General features: G+C 40.3%; 1 protein-coding gene across 2 annotated transcripts in view; it reads right to left on the bottom strand.

Annotated features, from left to right (window-relative positions):
• The window catches only part of RUSC1 (RUN and SH3 domain containing 1), a 539,195-nt gene that overhangs the window by 175,618 nt on the left and 345,704 nt on the right, over positions 1-17,873 (bottom strand). For both annotated transcript variants that reach the window (XM_044080219.1, XM_044080220.1), the window contains one exon: positions 2,630-2,706. In XM_044080219.1, the coding sequence (XP_043936154.1) occupies positions 2,630-2,706 (77 nt within the window). The remainder of the gene's footprint in view (positions 1-2,629; positions 2,707-17,873) is intronic.

Genomic DNA, 17,873 nt, shown 5'->3' with positions numbered 1-17,873 from the left:
TTCAAGAGTTGGATCTGTTATCACTCACTGACACTACTAATTGCTAATGAATTATGAAAAAATTGAAACACAAACTGGTGTGGTAAAAAGGCTCTGTTAACAAAAGGCATCCATGTGCAATCCATAGACACATTAACTGCAATGAGGAAAGACCTCATTAATCAGCTAATTTGCATGTCTATGAATCATAGTTAACTGTCACGAAGTGCAGATCAGCACTTCCTGCAGTCAATGCCCATCTGCACATACATACACACACACACACACACACACACACACACACACACACACACACACATGAACACACATCAAAACACAACTGCACACACACCACATACCCCATGCCTGTCCCTGTTGTCAGAATGTCCATTATGTCCCATTATCCCCTTACTGGTTAATTCACAAATTATTAGAGTCAGTCCTTAATGCCCGATATTTGAGTTTCACGTGTCATATCCTTCAGTAAATGCATGCTTGAGTAATAGCTATTTACAAGGTTGAAAGGTATACCTAATATTTCCTATCCCTCTCCCTTGTATGTCACAACATGTTGAAGGCACTGTGTAATGCCCAAGATCCTCCATATACTTAAAAAATACCTGCTACACTAACTTCTCAGTACCTTGTGTCAGGGATGCACAGTTTAAATCCTTTTTTCCCTTTTCAGTATTTGTAATATAACTTAATGGTATTTAATGGAGGTGCAGAGGACTAATATCCTCTGTGGGAGGTGGGAGGGCACAGGGTTAGAGGTCTGCTAAGTGCCATTTCAGTCTCTGGACTTCTCCATGGTCTCTAATAGTTCTCATCACCTTTAATTTAAATATGTGACTTTAATGCATGCCATACTGAGTATCCCTGGTATCTAATGTTTCCCCCACCCCTATCCCCATTCCGTTTGCATGGAGCACAGTCATGAGAGTTAAAAGTTCTTGGTGTCTGGTATCCCCCCGATCCCTACACTGTGTCATTAAACCACACAGATTAAGAGTTATCCCTGGGATCTACTGGCTCCCCACCTCATGTTGCAAACTCTGCTCATTAGTTTAGGGGTGTATGGAGTTGACAGCCTCCCCATACACCTACCTAACTGACCCATTTAATTACCCTGCCACTATCTCCTAAGCAGACACACAATCACACATACACTCGAACATAAACCCCTCGTACACATTCATGCACACACACCTTCTAGTCCTACCTTACCATTAAACTTGTCAGCACCTCTGCCATGATGGATGAATACAGCTCTTTGGCCAAGTTCACTATTGTGACATGAAAGTAGTGGTCATGCTAATCAACATGACTCAGCAAATGTATGAACTGTTCTGTGTGTAGATGCTTTCCTGGAAAACTTTCCAGGGGAGAGAGCATATGGCTAATTAGCGTACACATCTCCCCCAAACTGATTTATTAGCATGTAGCATTGTTACTGAGACAGCCCAATGCAGTGCTGCATGTCTTCATGCAAAAGCACTTTGTTAGGGATGTCTCTGAATACAAAAAGGTTGCCCGTGTACATCTCGACATAACCTTTAACCTTTACGAATTTGGCTAAAATCTTAAAAATCAAAATTGTGAAACCATAATATTAAAATACCAAAACAGTGAAAACTGCAACATAAAAAAAAAGAAATTCTTGAATATTGAAACTCACTACCAGTGTGGATGTCCCCACTCTGGGACAGTAATCAAGGAGATGAATACTCACCACTGACACTGGAAAGAGATGTTCACTTAGAAAAAAAATGGATATACCCAGTATTTCCAAATGCAGCTCTCTGCATCAAGCACAATTTCCCTTAAGAGTACACAGGGAACACACACAGCCTGGGGTTTGGGTTTCTTTCTCTGTCTATCCACAGGTCCCTAGTAAAGCTCCCCACTGGCACAGCTGTAGAGTGAAGTCTGAGTGTCCAAACCAAGTCCTCCCGCACCCTCTTTGTGAAACCAGTGCTTCATGTCCCTACTCCAAGTAGCTGACACACACACACACACACACACACACACACACACACACACACACACACACACACACACACACACACACTCTTAAGGCATGCACACCTACAAGCAATCTGGGGGATCCTCATTTCAACTACTGCATTCCTTTGAGATGTTGAGGGAAATCACAGTACCCAGTGATAACTCACATGGCGACAGCAAGGACATGCAGAGCCTGCAGAGAAGGTTCATCAACTATGAACTAAAAGAGAGACCCCGAGCTGTGAGTCACGAAAGCAAAGTGCTTCATCACTGTCCTGCCCAGTTTATACTTATCATCATTAATGTGCATTGTACACTGAATACTAGTAAAATAAACTGATAATCTAATAAAACATATACAGATCATTCAATACATGCAGGGGTTCCTTGTGTCATTCAGCAGTATATACATATTTACAGTAAGCAGATTCCATTGCTGTTCTTATTCAGTAAATTACAGGACACTTTACAGAATATAACATGTGAGCTGCAAGCCTACTGTACTGGAAGATTAATGCTAACCCTTGACCATTTTAATTTAAGAAATCAATCAACAGGCTTTAATCACTACAGTAAGATTTTTCAGACTTCGTCTCAATAACATATTGAAAAATAAAAGTGTTTCAAGCAAATGGAGTCCTACCTTCTGGACTAAATTTCTTGTGGTACTGAAATAGGAAACAAGTTTATCTACCGAAGAACTTACAGCATTCAGCAGACCTACAAATCAAGAATAAAAATGTTAAATTACAATAATTTTCACAAACAGCGGTTCATAGCTTTCATTTAACACTGTGCTGTTCTGCATGGCAAACACATCAGGCCTGCAACTTAATAATTTACAAAAACAGAGCCATAACTTGAGAATGAAAAATCACTTAATGCTGCCTGGCTTTATACTGTCATTTTACATATTAACAAAACTCTAAAAATATGTTATGATAATGATTATGTGATAGCACAAATCTGCAAACTGATATTTAATAGTGTATCTTTTACTTTATCTGACTTTGATTTACTAAGTGGGAAGGTGGGCTGGACTATAGGATGTAATCCAAAGCAAAGGCATTTCTGATAACCTTAACAGCTATGTAAGCACAACAGGTGTGCTATTTCCCAAGTAGGATGAGAAGGATATTATACTACCAACATGTAGTCAAGTGGGTGTAGATTCCTGTTATACAATATTATGTCTGTACCCAGCAGAATGACTGCTTATTCTCAAACTTGTCAGTTCACAAATGACAGAAAACAACTCAAGGTTGGCACGCAGTGTTATTAATGTAATCCTTTGACAGGCCCATATCCTTTTTAAATGTCAACAAATTGGTGCCGATACAGCTGTGCATCTTTTGTTGGCCACACACAACTCTGGAAATGAAGAACTGGATGCGGGCATAGCTTATGCTGGGGTTTTCCACATTGTTCTGGATCATGCAGGCTAATGTTACTGTCTTTCATTCCTGTTCAAAGTCATTAACCATTTTTTTCCCCAAAGTCAGTAATCAATTTTTAGCCAAGCCCAGAAAAAATCTTAAATAGCAACTCTTTATCAGTTGGCAGGATCAGGATGTGCCAAAACACATGGTACAGAATAAGTCAGATGGCCAATTTAAACACTGGTATTCCTCATGAAAGAGAGAAGTGCAGTTTTACCAGAAATTACCTGGACTATTATGTTTCTCCCATAAGGTGCAAAGATTTAGCTCTACCATTTTTAATTAGTTTGTACCATTTAAATGGAAACACCATACCTGCAACTGCTGTATCGGTTACTGGAAACATTTTGGTCATGTCTGAGTTTACCTTAAGGTCTAAGATTTTGGCAAAAATCATTAATCCTGTACACAAAAGTAGGATGTCCTCTTTCTGGTTGATGGTGTACAGCAGATCCATCCATGTATCCACCTGCAACCCCTTTTTCCCCATCTTTCCACATGGAGTTGTTGTGTCAGTTCAACAGTGACAATCATCTAGAAGCAAGGTTTACACTGATGGGTGGCTAGCCATGCTGCTGTAGTTCTTCCACACCACACATATCTATGGCTGATTTAGAGTGTCCAATCCACCTATTTTATGTCTTTGGAATATGGGTGGAAACTGGAGCACCTGGAAGAAAGACTTTGCACAGAAAGCACCCAGCCGAGAATCGAACCAGGGAACCTCTTGATGTAAGGTGACAATGTTATCCATTGTGCCACCCTGATGGCATGCAGCAGATAATTGGCTGGGAAGAGTATCATCCTAAATATAAGTAATTGAACCAGCCAACCATACAAATCCAATTCCAAAGAGGCCCAACATGGCAGGGCTACAATAATTAAATCAAAATAATGCCATGGGGAGTGGACAACCTTGCCTGGTTACTTTATGAAAAGGAAAGAGTGAGAAAGTTGGGCACTGATGAGGAAGGAAGCTAAGGGATTGCTGTACAGAGCTTTAACTGCATGACTGAGCACAGCAAGGAGCTCAAATGTCTTTATAACTGTCCACAGATAAGGCTACTTGACTGAATTGAATATCTTCTCAATACTTTGAGAACATCAGCCACTGGCTTACGGAATATTACACACTTTGCATCAGAATGATCACTGCTCTCCATTGATCAGTGCTGGATCTTCCTGATATGAATCTTTGCCTGTTCCACAAATACAGTAAGAGCAGCTGCAATCTTTTTCCTAAAAGCTTTGAAAAAAAAAAACATTTAGAGATGATGTGGGCCTGTAGCTGCCCACATGTTTTAAGACTTTTTCTTGGCTTGGATAAAAAATGATTATGGACTTCAAAGTGTGATCTATGTTCCTGGACTCAGTCACATCCAAAAAGTTTATTTAATTTTGACTATAATGAACCATGAAATGTATCCCCCATTTGTTATCATTAAGATAACCCACAAATTCTTCCAAATATTGGACATCTGCTTTCCATATCATCTAACAGTCGTCAAAGTATCTGCGCCAAATATCAATTTTTGGTGTACTGAAATTACACTTCCCCTACCTTGACTCATCTGGTGGTGTGCTGTAATACTCCCCTAACATAGCTAGAAAGTTACTTGTCTGTGACATGCTATATAACGTGATTGTGTGGAAACAAGCTGGTCATTGCCATGACATTGGTGTGTCAGGACCTATCCCAGACACCACAGCAGTATGAAAGGTCAGTAAGGCAGAAAAAAGATGACAGGTGCACTATATGGCAGTACTGGTGAAACAGTGACACCAGTTGACAACAATGGGCCATAACAATCAACAGTAACAGCATTACACATTCTAGATATGATATATGAAGGTTTTCCATAAGGTTATGCTGAACAGTGCATGGTTGTTCACACTGTGCATCACAAATCACCTAATACAACACAGGTGGATAGGGGGTGTTGTGTCTCACAGTTATTATTTGCAAAGCTAACAGGGTCACAACAACATGACATGACTGACTGTCTTAAGCTGGATGTGACACAGGACACATATGCATAAAGGGGGATGTGGGAAACAAGTCACAGGGGGTGGGGTCAGGGACCATGGTGGCCTAGGTTTGGGAACCACCAGGGGTGGCAGATCTTGTGAATTCACATGACAGGGATGAGGTGCCACTATATTACACTTACCTGAATGCATTTTACTGGCAAGGGTTGCAAGGGCTCATGATTTCCTTTGATAGGGATGAGGTGCCAGGTGTGTGCCTGCACCAGAATGCAGATCCTCATACATGCCAACAAAGAGGTGGCACAAGGGATTTCAGCAACTGTGTGCCCCCAAGAAAAGGTGCTGATATACATCTGCCATGCATATGTAACCAAACCAGACCACAGGCATCCCTGGCAGCAGTCCCACTTACGATGGCACTGGCAATCCTAAGCAGAAAGGTGATAAATGAATCAGCCTGTGCCCACCCACCCCCCGAGCACTCAATGCACACATATCTTGACATTTGCACTCTTTGTCCACACAGAGCACACAAGATTAGGAAGAGCAGCTTCCTCATAAATGCCATCAAAGAAGTTTGCCTTCCAGTGAAAATTGTGTGACAACAGACTGTGCCTGGAGGATATTGCTGCATATCTTTTGGTTTATCCCCAAAGCCGCCTGTGTCTCATGGGCCAAAGGACAGCTGTGACCTCATTCTGTACACCTGTTTTACTGGCCGAAGACAGGTGTACCCACATCAAATGCAATACGTACATGTCACCCTCCCTGTTCTGACACATCCAGGTCACAGAAGTCTCTTTAAAAAGTGATGCCTTGTTAAGGATTTATTAAATATGGAAAGTTCTACAAGCATTTTCCTTTTTAAGAGAAAGTCATGGTGCTGTAAATACTGTCATAAATAAAATAACACCAATACTGTAGTCAATATTTAAGCACATGTATCAGGTAAAAAACACAATTACATAAACTATTACAAACTCATGCAATCAACATATGTAACGCTGTAGAGAAGTAAAAGGACTACATGATAATGGTAGTAACAGCACTACACTAGTTAGGGTCCTTGCACATGGCCGTCCAAGAAAACTGAACTAAAACATGTCAAAATAAAGTCAGATAACTACTTCACAACTTACACACAAACTCCTATTGACTTGCCATTTCACCCTCTCGTGGGTGTAAATGCACCTTATTTAAAAAGGCTGCTGATTAAGTCATTATCCAAAATTTTTCAAACAGGCATTATTTTTTTAACATTAAAATTTGCCACATATTAAAAATACACACTTTGACAGATATTATAACATAAAATGTTTATTGAGGCTGAAAATTAAGTCCCTAAAAATGCATAAATGTTTGTGTTCAGAGATGGTGACTCAAGCTCAGTATTGTAAAGAATTCAGACTCCCCACCCCCCACTCCCCAAATTTGTAATTTACGTGTGCTATAACAGAACTAAAAGTCTCATATACACAACCATTATTATAACACACCCCGGTATGATTAAGAGATATCTGCAAGCTGATGTATTCTTTTTGTCTGTGCCCTGTACTTGCTCATTTTTCCATGAGCCTACAGCAGACACAGTCCTTCATCTTCCCACACACAGTCACACAATGAGGACACTACAAAGATGACATATGACAAAGAAGGATTGTATTAGTTGCCAATTCACTAAAGAACTGGGCAGTGACCTATGACCTGGAGGAAGACATACTTACAACATGAGATACATAGCATGTCTGACTTTGGAAAGACACTGGAAGATTTACTTTTCAGCTGAAAAAAAACATAACTCTAGCATTTCTGAAGCACGTGCACGTCAATAATCGTGTCAACTCAGTCCGAGTACAGGTCTCAAGAGACGAAAGTAACATCAATGTTAGCCGGGGGGGGGGTCTGGTATTTTAAATATGCTCTCCCTGCTGTGAGTCTAATCACTTAACACATAGTGCTGTAGATAGATGTTTTAAGGTTGCATATTGGTTCGTCTGCTGCCAGTCTAAAACAGAAACAGCCTCAAGTTAAAACAATGCTCTATTGTGGCCATTTAAAAAGCAAAACGAGATCATAACAATGGCCAAATTGGCAGTCACATGACCTTCTATTATCTGCCCTCCCGCCCAAAAAAAAAAAAAAAAAATAGAACATTCAGCTAGAGTATACAAGAATGCAACACCACGCAAATCTAAGGGGTTCTTCTTTTTATAAATATTGCAGAACTTTAAGTAATATCCCCAGTATTGGAATCCTCTGTTTTCTTAAGTCATGCCTTTCACTTTTCTGAAGTTAACATACTGTAAAAGTGATTTAAAGACAAGCCTCATAGACTTACATGGAATGCAATTTTGTGAGGTCCTTACGAAAATAATACAAGACTAAAGAACTTCTTGGCAGAAAAGGAGCGTCCTGCCCACCTATTCTGTCAATTTTTCTATCTTACTAACAAGCTGCAATGCCTTGTTAACCACTTAACTCTTTCAGCTTGCTAGAATGGCTTTATTTCTTTCCCGTGTATTTTTGAATTCACCTACTTTTTTGAATGCAAAACTACCTCATAAAAATGATTCCATGCAGCCACAGTTCTCTATGTGAAAAAGTACTTTCTATCATCATCCCTGAGGTGCACCAAATATTCCACATGGATCATTTTTTTCCTGAATATCTCCTCTCCTGACAGCTTATTCCTTCATGAATTTAAATCCATTGATGTGCTTAGGTGGTGTGAGATAATTGATTAGGTATTGTGAGCTAATCTTCACTCTTTCTTTCAACTAATACAGCACAGGTTCCTTAATCCTCACTCTGTAACCCCTGTTATTGTTCTCTACACATCCTTGGTTCTGTTAGTATCCCAACACCAGTGGAGCCATCAGAACTGTACACAGTACTGCAGGTATGGTTTGCCAAATATCTGAGCAGAGAAGAAGTAACTTTCTAGTTTCTTCTGTAATGAGTCCTTTGCATCTTGGGATTCCTCTAGCTTTCTCTACTGGCTTTTCACAGTCGCTATGTAAATGGAGGATACCATGGGCACATGTAAACCTTGGGACTGAAAGACTGCACTTTCATCCTCACTTTTGTAATCTTTTATTCCCCTTTTAAATCAATGCACTAAAAAGAACATTTAGAACAGCTCAATATCATCACCTTAAATCAGTAGACTGTGAATCCTCTAACGGGAGCCTTATGTTTAATTTTCAAACAATGATCTCCCCTCGCTAGTTAGAGCTGACCATAAACTAATCACTCTGGATATCCACATTCCGTCCCCACCCCCAGTCAAAGAAACCACCGTGAAAAACTTTTCAAAAGCAAACTTCACGTTACTTAAGACCGAGGTGGAAAGTTTCAAAGCCCCCATGCTAAAGGATAATGCTGTCCAAGCTGCAAAATTCTTTACTAATGCACTCTACCAGCACCTACAAGAATGCATGGATCGTTCTATCCCAAGCAAAACCAAGACTCACTCCTCCAAGAAAAGGAAACCAGACTGGTGGACCCCTGCCATAAACAAGCTACACAACAGAAGGAGGAAACTAGTTCAGAAAAGAGTAAAATCCCAAGAAGGAAAGACATCCCTGATCAAAATCCCAAAAAGGGAAGACATCCATGATCAGTATCAACAAGAAACTATGATCCCTCATAAAATCATCCAAGGCTAGCTTCGAAAGAAAAATTGCTAAGGACTCCAAAGATAACCACAAGGCATTCTTTAGCTATGTCAAGAATCTAAGTGGCAATCCTCAGATCTGCTTGGAGTTAGTGCAGAATGGCACAAAATACACTAAACCGACTGATATAGCCAACATCCTGGCAGACAGGTTCAGTGCAAACTTCACCCCCTCTCACCCCCAAAAAGACCCATAACTATAACAGACGAATGTAGTGCCCCTGAAATCACAGACACTCAGGTTAAAACAGCTCTATCCAAAGCCAAAAACACAGCATCAGTGGGACTGGACAGTGTCCCAGGCTGTGTCCTACATGAGCTCAAAGATGAACTAACCCCTCACTTAAATACTCAGCCTCTCCACAGGCTACGTGCCCATAGAGTGGTGCACAGCAACGGTTATTCCACTCCACAAAGGTGGAGCCACAACAGATCCCAAGAACTATCGCCCTATAAGCTTGACTAGCTTGGTCTGCAAGGCTATGGAGTGCATCATCATGGATCTCATTGACAGAGACATTGCGAACCTCCAAACACTGGACCCTACCCAGTTTGGCTTTGTTAAGGCAGATCATGCCTCCTAAACTTGGAGTACTTCCTTGAGACAGTTACTAAGGCTACAGATGAGGGGAAAGGTGGTCCACACAGCCTACCTAGACCTCGCAAAGACCTTTGCCACCATTCCCCATTCAGGTATTATAGACAAACTCACCAGCTTGAACATAAACCCTACGTCACGAGATGGGTTGCCAACTGGCTCACAGACAGAACCCACATGGTTAGAGTTGCGGGAGCTAGGTCTGACTCTAAACCAGTTAGAAGTGGTATTCCCCAGGGCTCAGTCCTAGGACCCCTCCAGTTCGGCATATACTTCTCAGTGGTACAGGCAAGCACAGGAGGACTATGGCTGACCAAGTTCGCAGACGACTGCAAACTAGGAGCTATAATTGACTCTCCAGCTGACACAGACATCCTCCAAAAGGGTCTCACTGAGACAGATACCTGGTGTCAAAACCATGGCCTCAAGCTAAATGCCAAAAAGTGCATAGTCATCCCCTTTAGAAAAACAAAGTATCCACAAACGACCACATAGGTGGTAGCCCCCTAAATACGGAAGACGTAATAAGGGATCTGGGGACCCAAGTAGATAGTAACCTCTCCTTTGATAATCACATTGCCAAAGTGGTTAGAAAATCCTTCTATGTGGCCCAGCTAATCGTAAAAGGGTTTGCATCCAGATCAAAAGAGGTCATTGTGCCCCTCCACGCATTACTCATGAGACCCATCATAGAGTACAATGTCCCATTTGGGATGTACCTTACAAGACACCTGCAACAGCTGGAAAGACCACAGAAGTACCTCACCAAGAGGATCACTGGCCTCATTCAGATGCCCTATGCAGCACAACTGAAGAAACTCCAGCTGTACTCTGTTGCATACCGCCTACTCAGATGTGATCTCTGCCTGACATACAAGGCCATGTCCAACCCAGAAATGATGGACATGCTCCACCTAAAAAAAAACATTTCCCCTCGAGCCACATGCTCCACGGATCTAAACCTCACCACAACAATAAATAAGATGTGCTGGAGGGATAGATTCCTGTCCCAGAGACTTCCCATGCTCTGGAAAAAGATTCCAATCTACATTAGGCAGAGCTCCTCACTAACCCTCTTCAAGAGAACCTTGACGAGTGGATGGGAAACAGAAAGTTTACCCCGGGGATCACTTCAATGGCTCTGCTGGACAGAGGCACATGAAACTAATGTAAGGGGGCGGCGGAAACCAACACATTCCGGCTAGGCTTATAAATGCCTTCGAGCAGATAGCCTGGTACCTACCTATGAACCTATAAAATTCCCAGTACTCCCTGCACAGAGTATCAGCAGAAATATCTTTACCTATTATCAGTTTTGCATGTTTCTGTACTAAAAGTCTTTCGGCTTTTCCTAGTTAGGAGTTGCCACAGTGGAACTCTGGTCCACTAATGATTGGCAGTGGATTTTTATGGTGCCAAGTTGCCAGCCTGACGCCCAACCTTCAAATAAGGCAAACCCATTCACGCATGCACCTACCTGCATGTCTTTAATGTCACTCGATTGCATATTTTAATAGTAACCTGTTAAGGGGAATTCAAATTCTAGTGCAGAAGGTGTTGCATCGCAGGAGGTTCTACTGCAACTGCTTCACTATCACTTAAACTTGGGGGACCCCCTCCATTGCTTCTTTCTAATCCATGAAATAATTTATAGTGATTATAACCAAAATCAGACCAATTCAACAGCCATCAGGTAGGAGCTATAGTCTACTGAGATAGGCTATGGGTAAGCTAATGAGAGATGGCAAATGTCTGTTTGGAATGCAGAGTGTTTTAAAAGATGACACTGTAGGACAGCTGGGCAGGAGGCTGTAGATTTATTAACTCATTACAGCAAGGAGATGCCTGTAGGTGTTTCTGCAGTTACAGCCTACTGATGCCTCTAGGAGTCAAATATTACTTGTTCATATTTGCATTAATAACCTCAAAACCATGCTACATACAAAGTATTGAGATTTCATCTTAAGAATTGCACAATGGCAAACACAACTGTGATATTTGACCTAGCTCTAGTGTTGTTTATGTATTATTTATTTACATTGTCAGCCATGGTGTTGCAGCGGTTAGCATTGTCGCCTCACAACAAGAGGTTCTCCAGTTCGATTCTCAGCTGGAACTCCTTCTGTGTGGAGTATGCATGTCCTCCCTGCAGTCAAGTGAGTTTTAAAGACATGCAAATAGGTGCATGTGTGTGTGTGTGTACCTTCTGTGAAGGCTGGGTGCCGGGTTGGCAACTCGATACCGTAAAAACTCCACTGCTAATCAATCTGCAGACCGGTGATCCACTGTGGCAACCCCTAATGGGAGAAGCCAAAAGACATGGTCATAAATTTCATTTATTTCTAAATATCTGAACAACCAAGTTGCAGACAGAACTGCTCAGTCTCAAATGAAAGCTCTCAGCTGGATGAACAAAATACTGTTTAACAATGCGTGTGTAACAAGTGGTTGCTGAGGTATAAATTGTTTATAAAACATTACAAACTTAGCAGTTACTGTGTTTACTGTGACTTATAAAATTTAGTTAAAGACCCAGACCCTAAAAAATACTACCACTATAAAACAAATTTTTGCTGTTTAGTTTGCATGTATACTTGTTTAGTAACCTCTGTATTGTACCAGAGATATGACTATTTGTTTGAAATGTGAAAACATAATTTGATTCTATCAAAAAGCTCAGGCTCTGTCCATTGAAGTTACAGTTCAAACTTCCAGAGTTCCTTTGGAGGGAGGACATATCTTTTACAAACAAAAAAGAAAAAAAGTCATCTTTAGATAGTTATTATATAAACTGCTAACTTATTGAGCAGAAAGACATATCTGTATTGTCCCTCTTGAAAGAAGATAGATGTTTAATTTTCCATCCTACTTCTCAATGGAGCGCTCAGATCTGTGATTGCAACATTGCTGAAAGTAAATGTTAATTTTTCTAAGTATATACTTCCAGACACCTGTGTGTTGTATCTCTTATGACAAAGTAAAGTAGACTATACTTTCTCTGACAAAAGTACCACATCACTGTAACATTTGGTCCCATACCTCTCGACTTCTTAGAGCAAGAAATCTGGACAAAGCCATACATAAACGTGAGACAAAGACCCAAAAATCGGACAATTTTTAAATATTGCTCTTACAAACTTAGCAAGTTGACAAAATAGCAGGTTTTGCATTAGCGTGAATTTTCTGAAGGATATGAACTCTGAAACTCAAATGTCTGTCATTATTTTCTAACTTCAGTCTTTAATGATTTGCCACTAATTTGCCGTTAAACTACAATTTTATGAAAAACGGACCAAAAATATGAGGTAAAAATCTGGACATTCTGTGAAAATCTGAATAGTTGAGAGGTATGTTTGGTCCTGACATTACATCCTAGGAGTGTTGCTTTCTAAGACAATGAGTACTTTGTGAATGGTTCTGCCCATATTTTGCCACTTACTTTCCGCATAAGTGTAAAATCTGCAAAATGAAATAGCTTGTGTATACTGTTACCATGACTCAGAAAATTACAGTTTTTAATATTTAACCTATGAAAGTTTCTGTATAGAGAACACAGGGAAATACAATTAATTTTAAGACGTCTTGGAAAGTTAAAACAACAAAGAACAATTAACAAAGTATGTAAATTTGCATTATTTATACTTTGCTGACCAGGTTAGCCCCACTTGGCTAGTAGCCTCTATTCAGGGAGCCCAGAAGTGGTATTTTTATTACTAGGAGAAATTTGGCCAAGGGATTACAGACTTTCCCCTACTGTTTTTGATAGATTCTGGGGTGCTCTTTTGCATTCACTCTAGCAGATAGGGCCTCAGTTTAACTTCTCATTTGAAAGACAGCACCCTCAGGAGCACAGCATGCCCTTATGACACACTGTAGTGTCAGCAATTGATCTACCTGGTGTAGGAAAAGAACCAACAGCATTCTGCACCAAAGGCAAGTGTGCTACCTGTTGCACCACTGAAATTGGAGAAGTAGGCCTTAGGGATGTTTTCTCATGTCTGCATTAGGATAGAGAACTTAGCTTACTGCTAGCAAGTGTTACTTATCTTTTAATTACGACCCTACATTTCTTGACTAACTTAAATAAACAGGATGCATAACACTCTGCCTGAAAATATAGTTTCAACAGTATCAGTACGATAACTTGAAATTAAGGCATTGCTGACACTGACAAGCTGTATTAGATATGATAAATGTATTTATTTACTTGCATTTATTTAATGGGAAAGTCTGTGTGGGAACAGAGATGGCCTCTTTCTTCAGAACCCTTTAGTGTCTGTACATCACGACTACATAGTGGGTCCAGTTTGTTCCCCTCCCCATACTGAGACTACGGACACTCCAAAAAATTATAAACTTCAGAAAACTTTTGGACTACTAGTTGATCACCTCCACAGCCTCTCTGCTGCTATCCAGGTGCTTACAATGGCTATTTTGAACTACACTACACTGAATTTTGTCTTGTAATCCTTTCAGTAGCACTAGCTACTGCTTTAAGCAAACAGGTACATGTACAACCTCAGAACCTATCCCATTTCAACCCACAAATATTCATAGATTGCCTAAAGGTAACAGATTGGTCACCATTAAAATCCTTGCCTCTTGACAATGCCATTGATTACTTTAATAACACTTTCCTGAACCTTCTTAACAACCTTGCTCCACTAAAAACTAAAAGAGTTAAAATTTCATCCTCTCCTTGGTTAACCAAAGAAACTAAACAAATCATGCACCTAAGAGACAAAAACTGGAAACTTTACCATAAAAATAAATTACCACATGTCCTAACAGAAGTCAAACAACTCTGTAACATTGCAAAAAAGGTAAAAATCAGGGATCAGAAATCATACTACAATAAACTTCAATCAGAAAACTTATCCAACCCAAGAAAATTCTGGGACTGTATCTCCTTCCTTCTCCACCCAGGCAATAAGGATAATCCATCCTCTAACCTTAACCTTACTGATCTAGAAAATGCCTCTAACTTCAATACTGTCTTCATAGAATCTATAGCTAAACTCAAAACCAGCATCTTACACCCCTCTCAACCTCCTCCCCCAACCAACCCCTCTAGAGCTCCACATAATCTGACTACCCCTACTCGTTTTAGCTTCTCTCCTGTCTCTATAAGCAAAATAAAGAAGCTCCTCCTTCACCTCAAGCCATGCTCCCCTGCCCCAGATAACCTACCCACAACTTTCCTCAAATTGTCTGCAGACAGCATTGCCCATCCCATCTCTATCGTAATAAACCAATCCGTTCTAGAATCATACATCCCCTCACTATGGAGACACGCCTTTATCATTCCACTCCATAAAGGCGGCAAAAACACTGACACTTCTAATTTTTGACCCATAGCCATCCTAGCCCCACTATCAAAAATCATGGAGAAATATATTCAAGCCCAAATGATGTCCTATATGACCCAGAACAACCTACTAACTCCTACACAACATGGTTTCTGTCCCGGGCATAGTACCATTACTGCCCTCCTCTCCTTTCTAGACTCCATAAGCCTTGCTTGTAGCTCTGGCAAAATAATTTCTACTCTGTTCCTTGACCTCTCCAAAGCCTTTGATACCATTTCTTACCCCTTACAATTATCCCAACTCTCCTCTCTCAACCTCCCCCTCAACCATCACCTGGTTCACCAGCTACCTCTCTGAAAGACAGCAAGCCAGCAAATGGAAAAACTCACTCTCTTCCTTTCTACACACTCCTACTGGAGTTCCCCAGGGTTCCATCCTAGGCCCCCTCCTCTTTAACATCTTCATTAATAACTTCCACCAGTCTCTCTCTCTAGTGCCACACTAATTCAATATGCTGACAATTTGACCATTATTTGTACAGCAAATGCCCCCTCTGACCTATTTCTCAAAACTCATTTAGCCGTCTCTAATACCAGACCATGAATGCATAGTAATCACCTCACCTTAAATGCCAATAAAACAAAGTTAATGATCGTCTCTCCATCCAAAAACACCAATATATTCAAAAACTCTTTTACAGTGACTGCTCAGAATAACAGCCCCATAGAAATAGTATCACATACCAAACTGCTTGGTGTCATAATTGATGAAAATCTAAAATTTGACATCCATATCCAAACTAATATCAAAAAGAACTCACCAAAAACTAGGTCTCCTATATAGACATAATCATTACCTTACCCCCTCCACCAGACCCACCCTTACCTCTACTTACCTTCTTCTCTCTCTTATGTATAGCACCCCCCCCCCCCGCATTCACTAATCTTCAGCTAGGCTTACAGACCAAGTTGGAAGCCTGTTACAACAAAATCTCTAAATTTGCTACATATTCCAGAAACTCATCGCATCACTGCCTCTCTCTCTCTCTCTCCACTCCCTGAAATGGCTTGAAATTCCTAACTACCTCAAACTGCTTAGACTTACTACTGCTCACAAGCTCATATTCAAACCTTCTAGCTGTCCTTCTCGGTCCACCTCTTTAACCCTCTACATTCTCAACCGCTCTCTAGGATCAGAAAACCACAATCTTCTAAACATATATAAGTCTCGTCCACCCCCTGGCCAACTACTATTATCCTGCTCCCTAGCTAAATTCTGGAATTCTCTCCCTACCACCCTTTAAAATACTCAGAGCCACTCAAACTTCAACTCTTCTCCAATCTCACCTCCTTTCAAAGTGAGAATGTTCCTGTACCCCTACCACATAAACTCTTTAACACAATCTCACATGCACTATATACCTCAACCTTCTATCACTGTGCACTCTTACCCGTTGCCTCTACTTCCTCTCCTACCCAATACCTCATACACTTCCCCCCAACCTACTCTCTTTCTCCACTATATACCACCTTTTACCTCTCCCACCTCACCTCCTTCTCTCTGTCGTCTCCTCATATTTCTAACTTCCAAAAAAAAGCTTCTTTTTTTATCTGTACATAAATGTTTCACTTACATGTTTTTTTTCATCTGAAATCCCTATACATTTAATATGTTTAGACTACATGAATCTCACTTTTATAAATCATTACTTAGGATTAGAAATGTCATATGTTTTTTAACAAATTGTATACTATCTCTGTATTTTCACTGTTCTACTACTTTATTTACTTTTGTATAACTATTGTAAAATTGTCTATATCCTGTGGAGCTTTTGTCTCAGGGCCTCCACTGAAAACGGGCTCTACCAGGCCCAGTAGACTATCACGGCCATCAAACTGTAATAAATAAATAAATAAATAACCCAGGGATGAAAAGCTCCAAAACAAAGATAACAATATATTTTTGACAATTCAAAATAAAAATGGTCAACAAACATTTTTTTTATAAAACATATCAGATTACAAACATTACTTACAAAGTATTTCAAAGCAAATGGTTGACAAATATTTTTTAGAAAACATAGATTAAGGAAATACAAGATATTGTAAGTAGAATCAAAAATACTAAATTAAAAAACTTGCGTAGTAACCACAGCGGACAGAGTTAGGATTGCATACTCCAGACTGTAAGTGTGGTGCAGTTACATAGTTCATTAGTTGCCAGGTAATATTTTAGGGTAGATTTGAATTGTTGCAGGTTATTTAAAGCCTGATGTGTCTGGAAGTTTGTAACATGCCTAGCAGCTACAGTCAGAGAACAGTGCATCTCCGCAATAATTATTAGATTTACTAGCAAAAGTTAAGTGAACAGTCATCACTCATTTCACAGCTGTGTCACAATCACACATAGGCAAGTTGGACAGCCAGTCTAAATAGCTCTGCCAGCAGTGTTCGGTTTCAAGCACTACACAACTTTTAAAGTGTGTCATCCATAGTAAAACATTTAATATGCATTCCTGAATCTCCCTAAGAATGCACTTTGTGTTCTACTCTTTAAGGCACACTTAAAATAAACAACTTTGCGGTTGCTTTCTAACAGCTAATATGCCAATCTGGGTTTAGTCATAATGTTGCTTGCACAGACTTTCACTCACTGCAGATAGTTGCCCCAATAACCATTCAGCTGTCCCTACCACAGATCTAAACAGAAGGATACTGAACTACGTACCTCTGTAATGTTCCATCCGAATGGTAAAGAGCACAGTAGAGGGGCAAAAACAATTCAGGACCTATCATCAGAGGAGTGCAAAGCTTTCCCATCAGTCTACAGTCCTGCCAAATCATTTCCTCATACAGTCCAGCTGCCGATACTTTCAG

This window comes from Protopterus annectens, chromosome 8.part0 (genome assembly GCF_019279795.1).
Source record: "Protopterus annectens isolate FY-2018-M chromosome 8.part0, PAN1.0, whole genome shotgun sequence".
Lineage (NCBI taxonomy): Eukaryota > Metazoa > Chordata > Ceratodontiformes > Protopteridae > Protopterus > Protopterus annectens.
The sequence above is the reverse complement of the archived record's forward strand: the minus strand, read 5'-3'. Positions and strand labels throughout refer to the sequence as shown.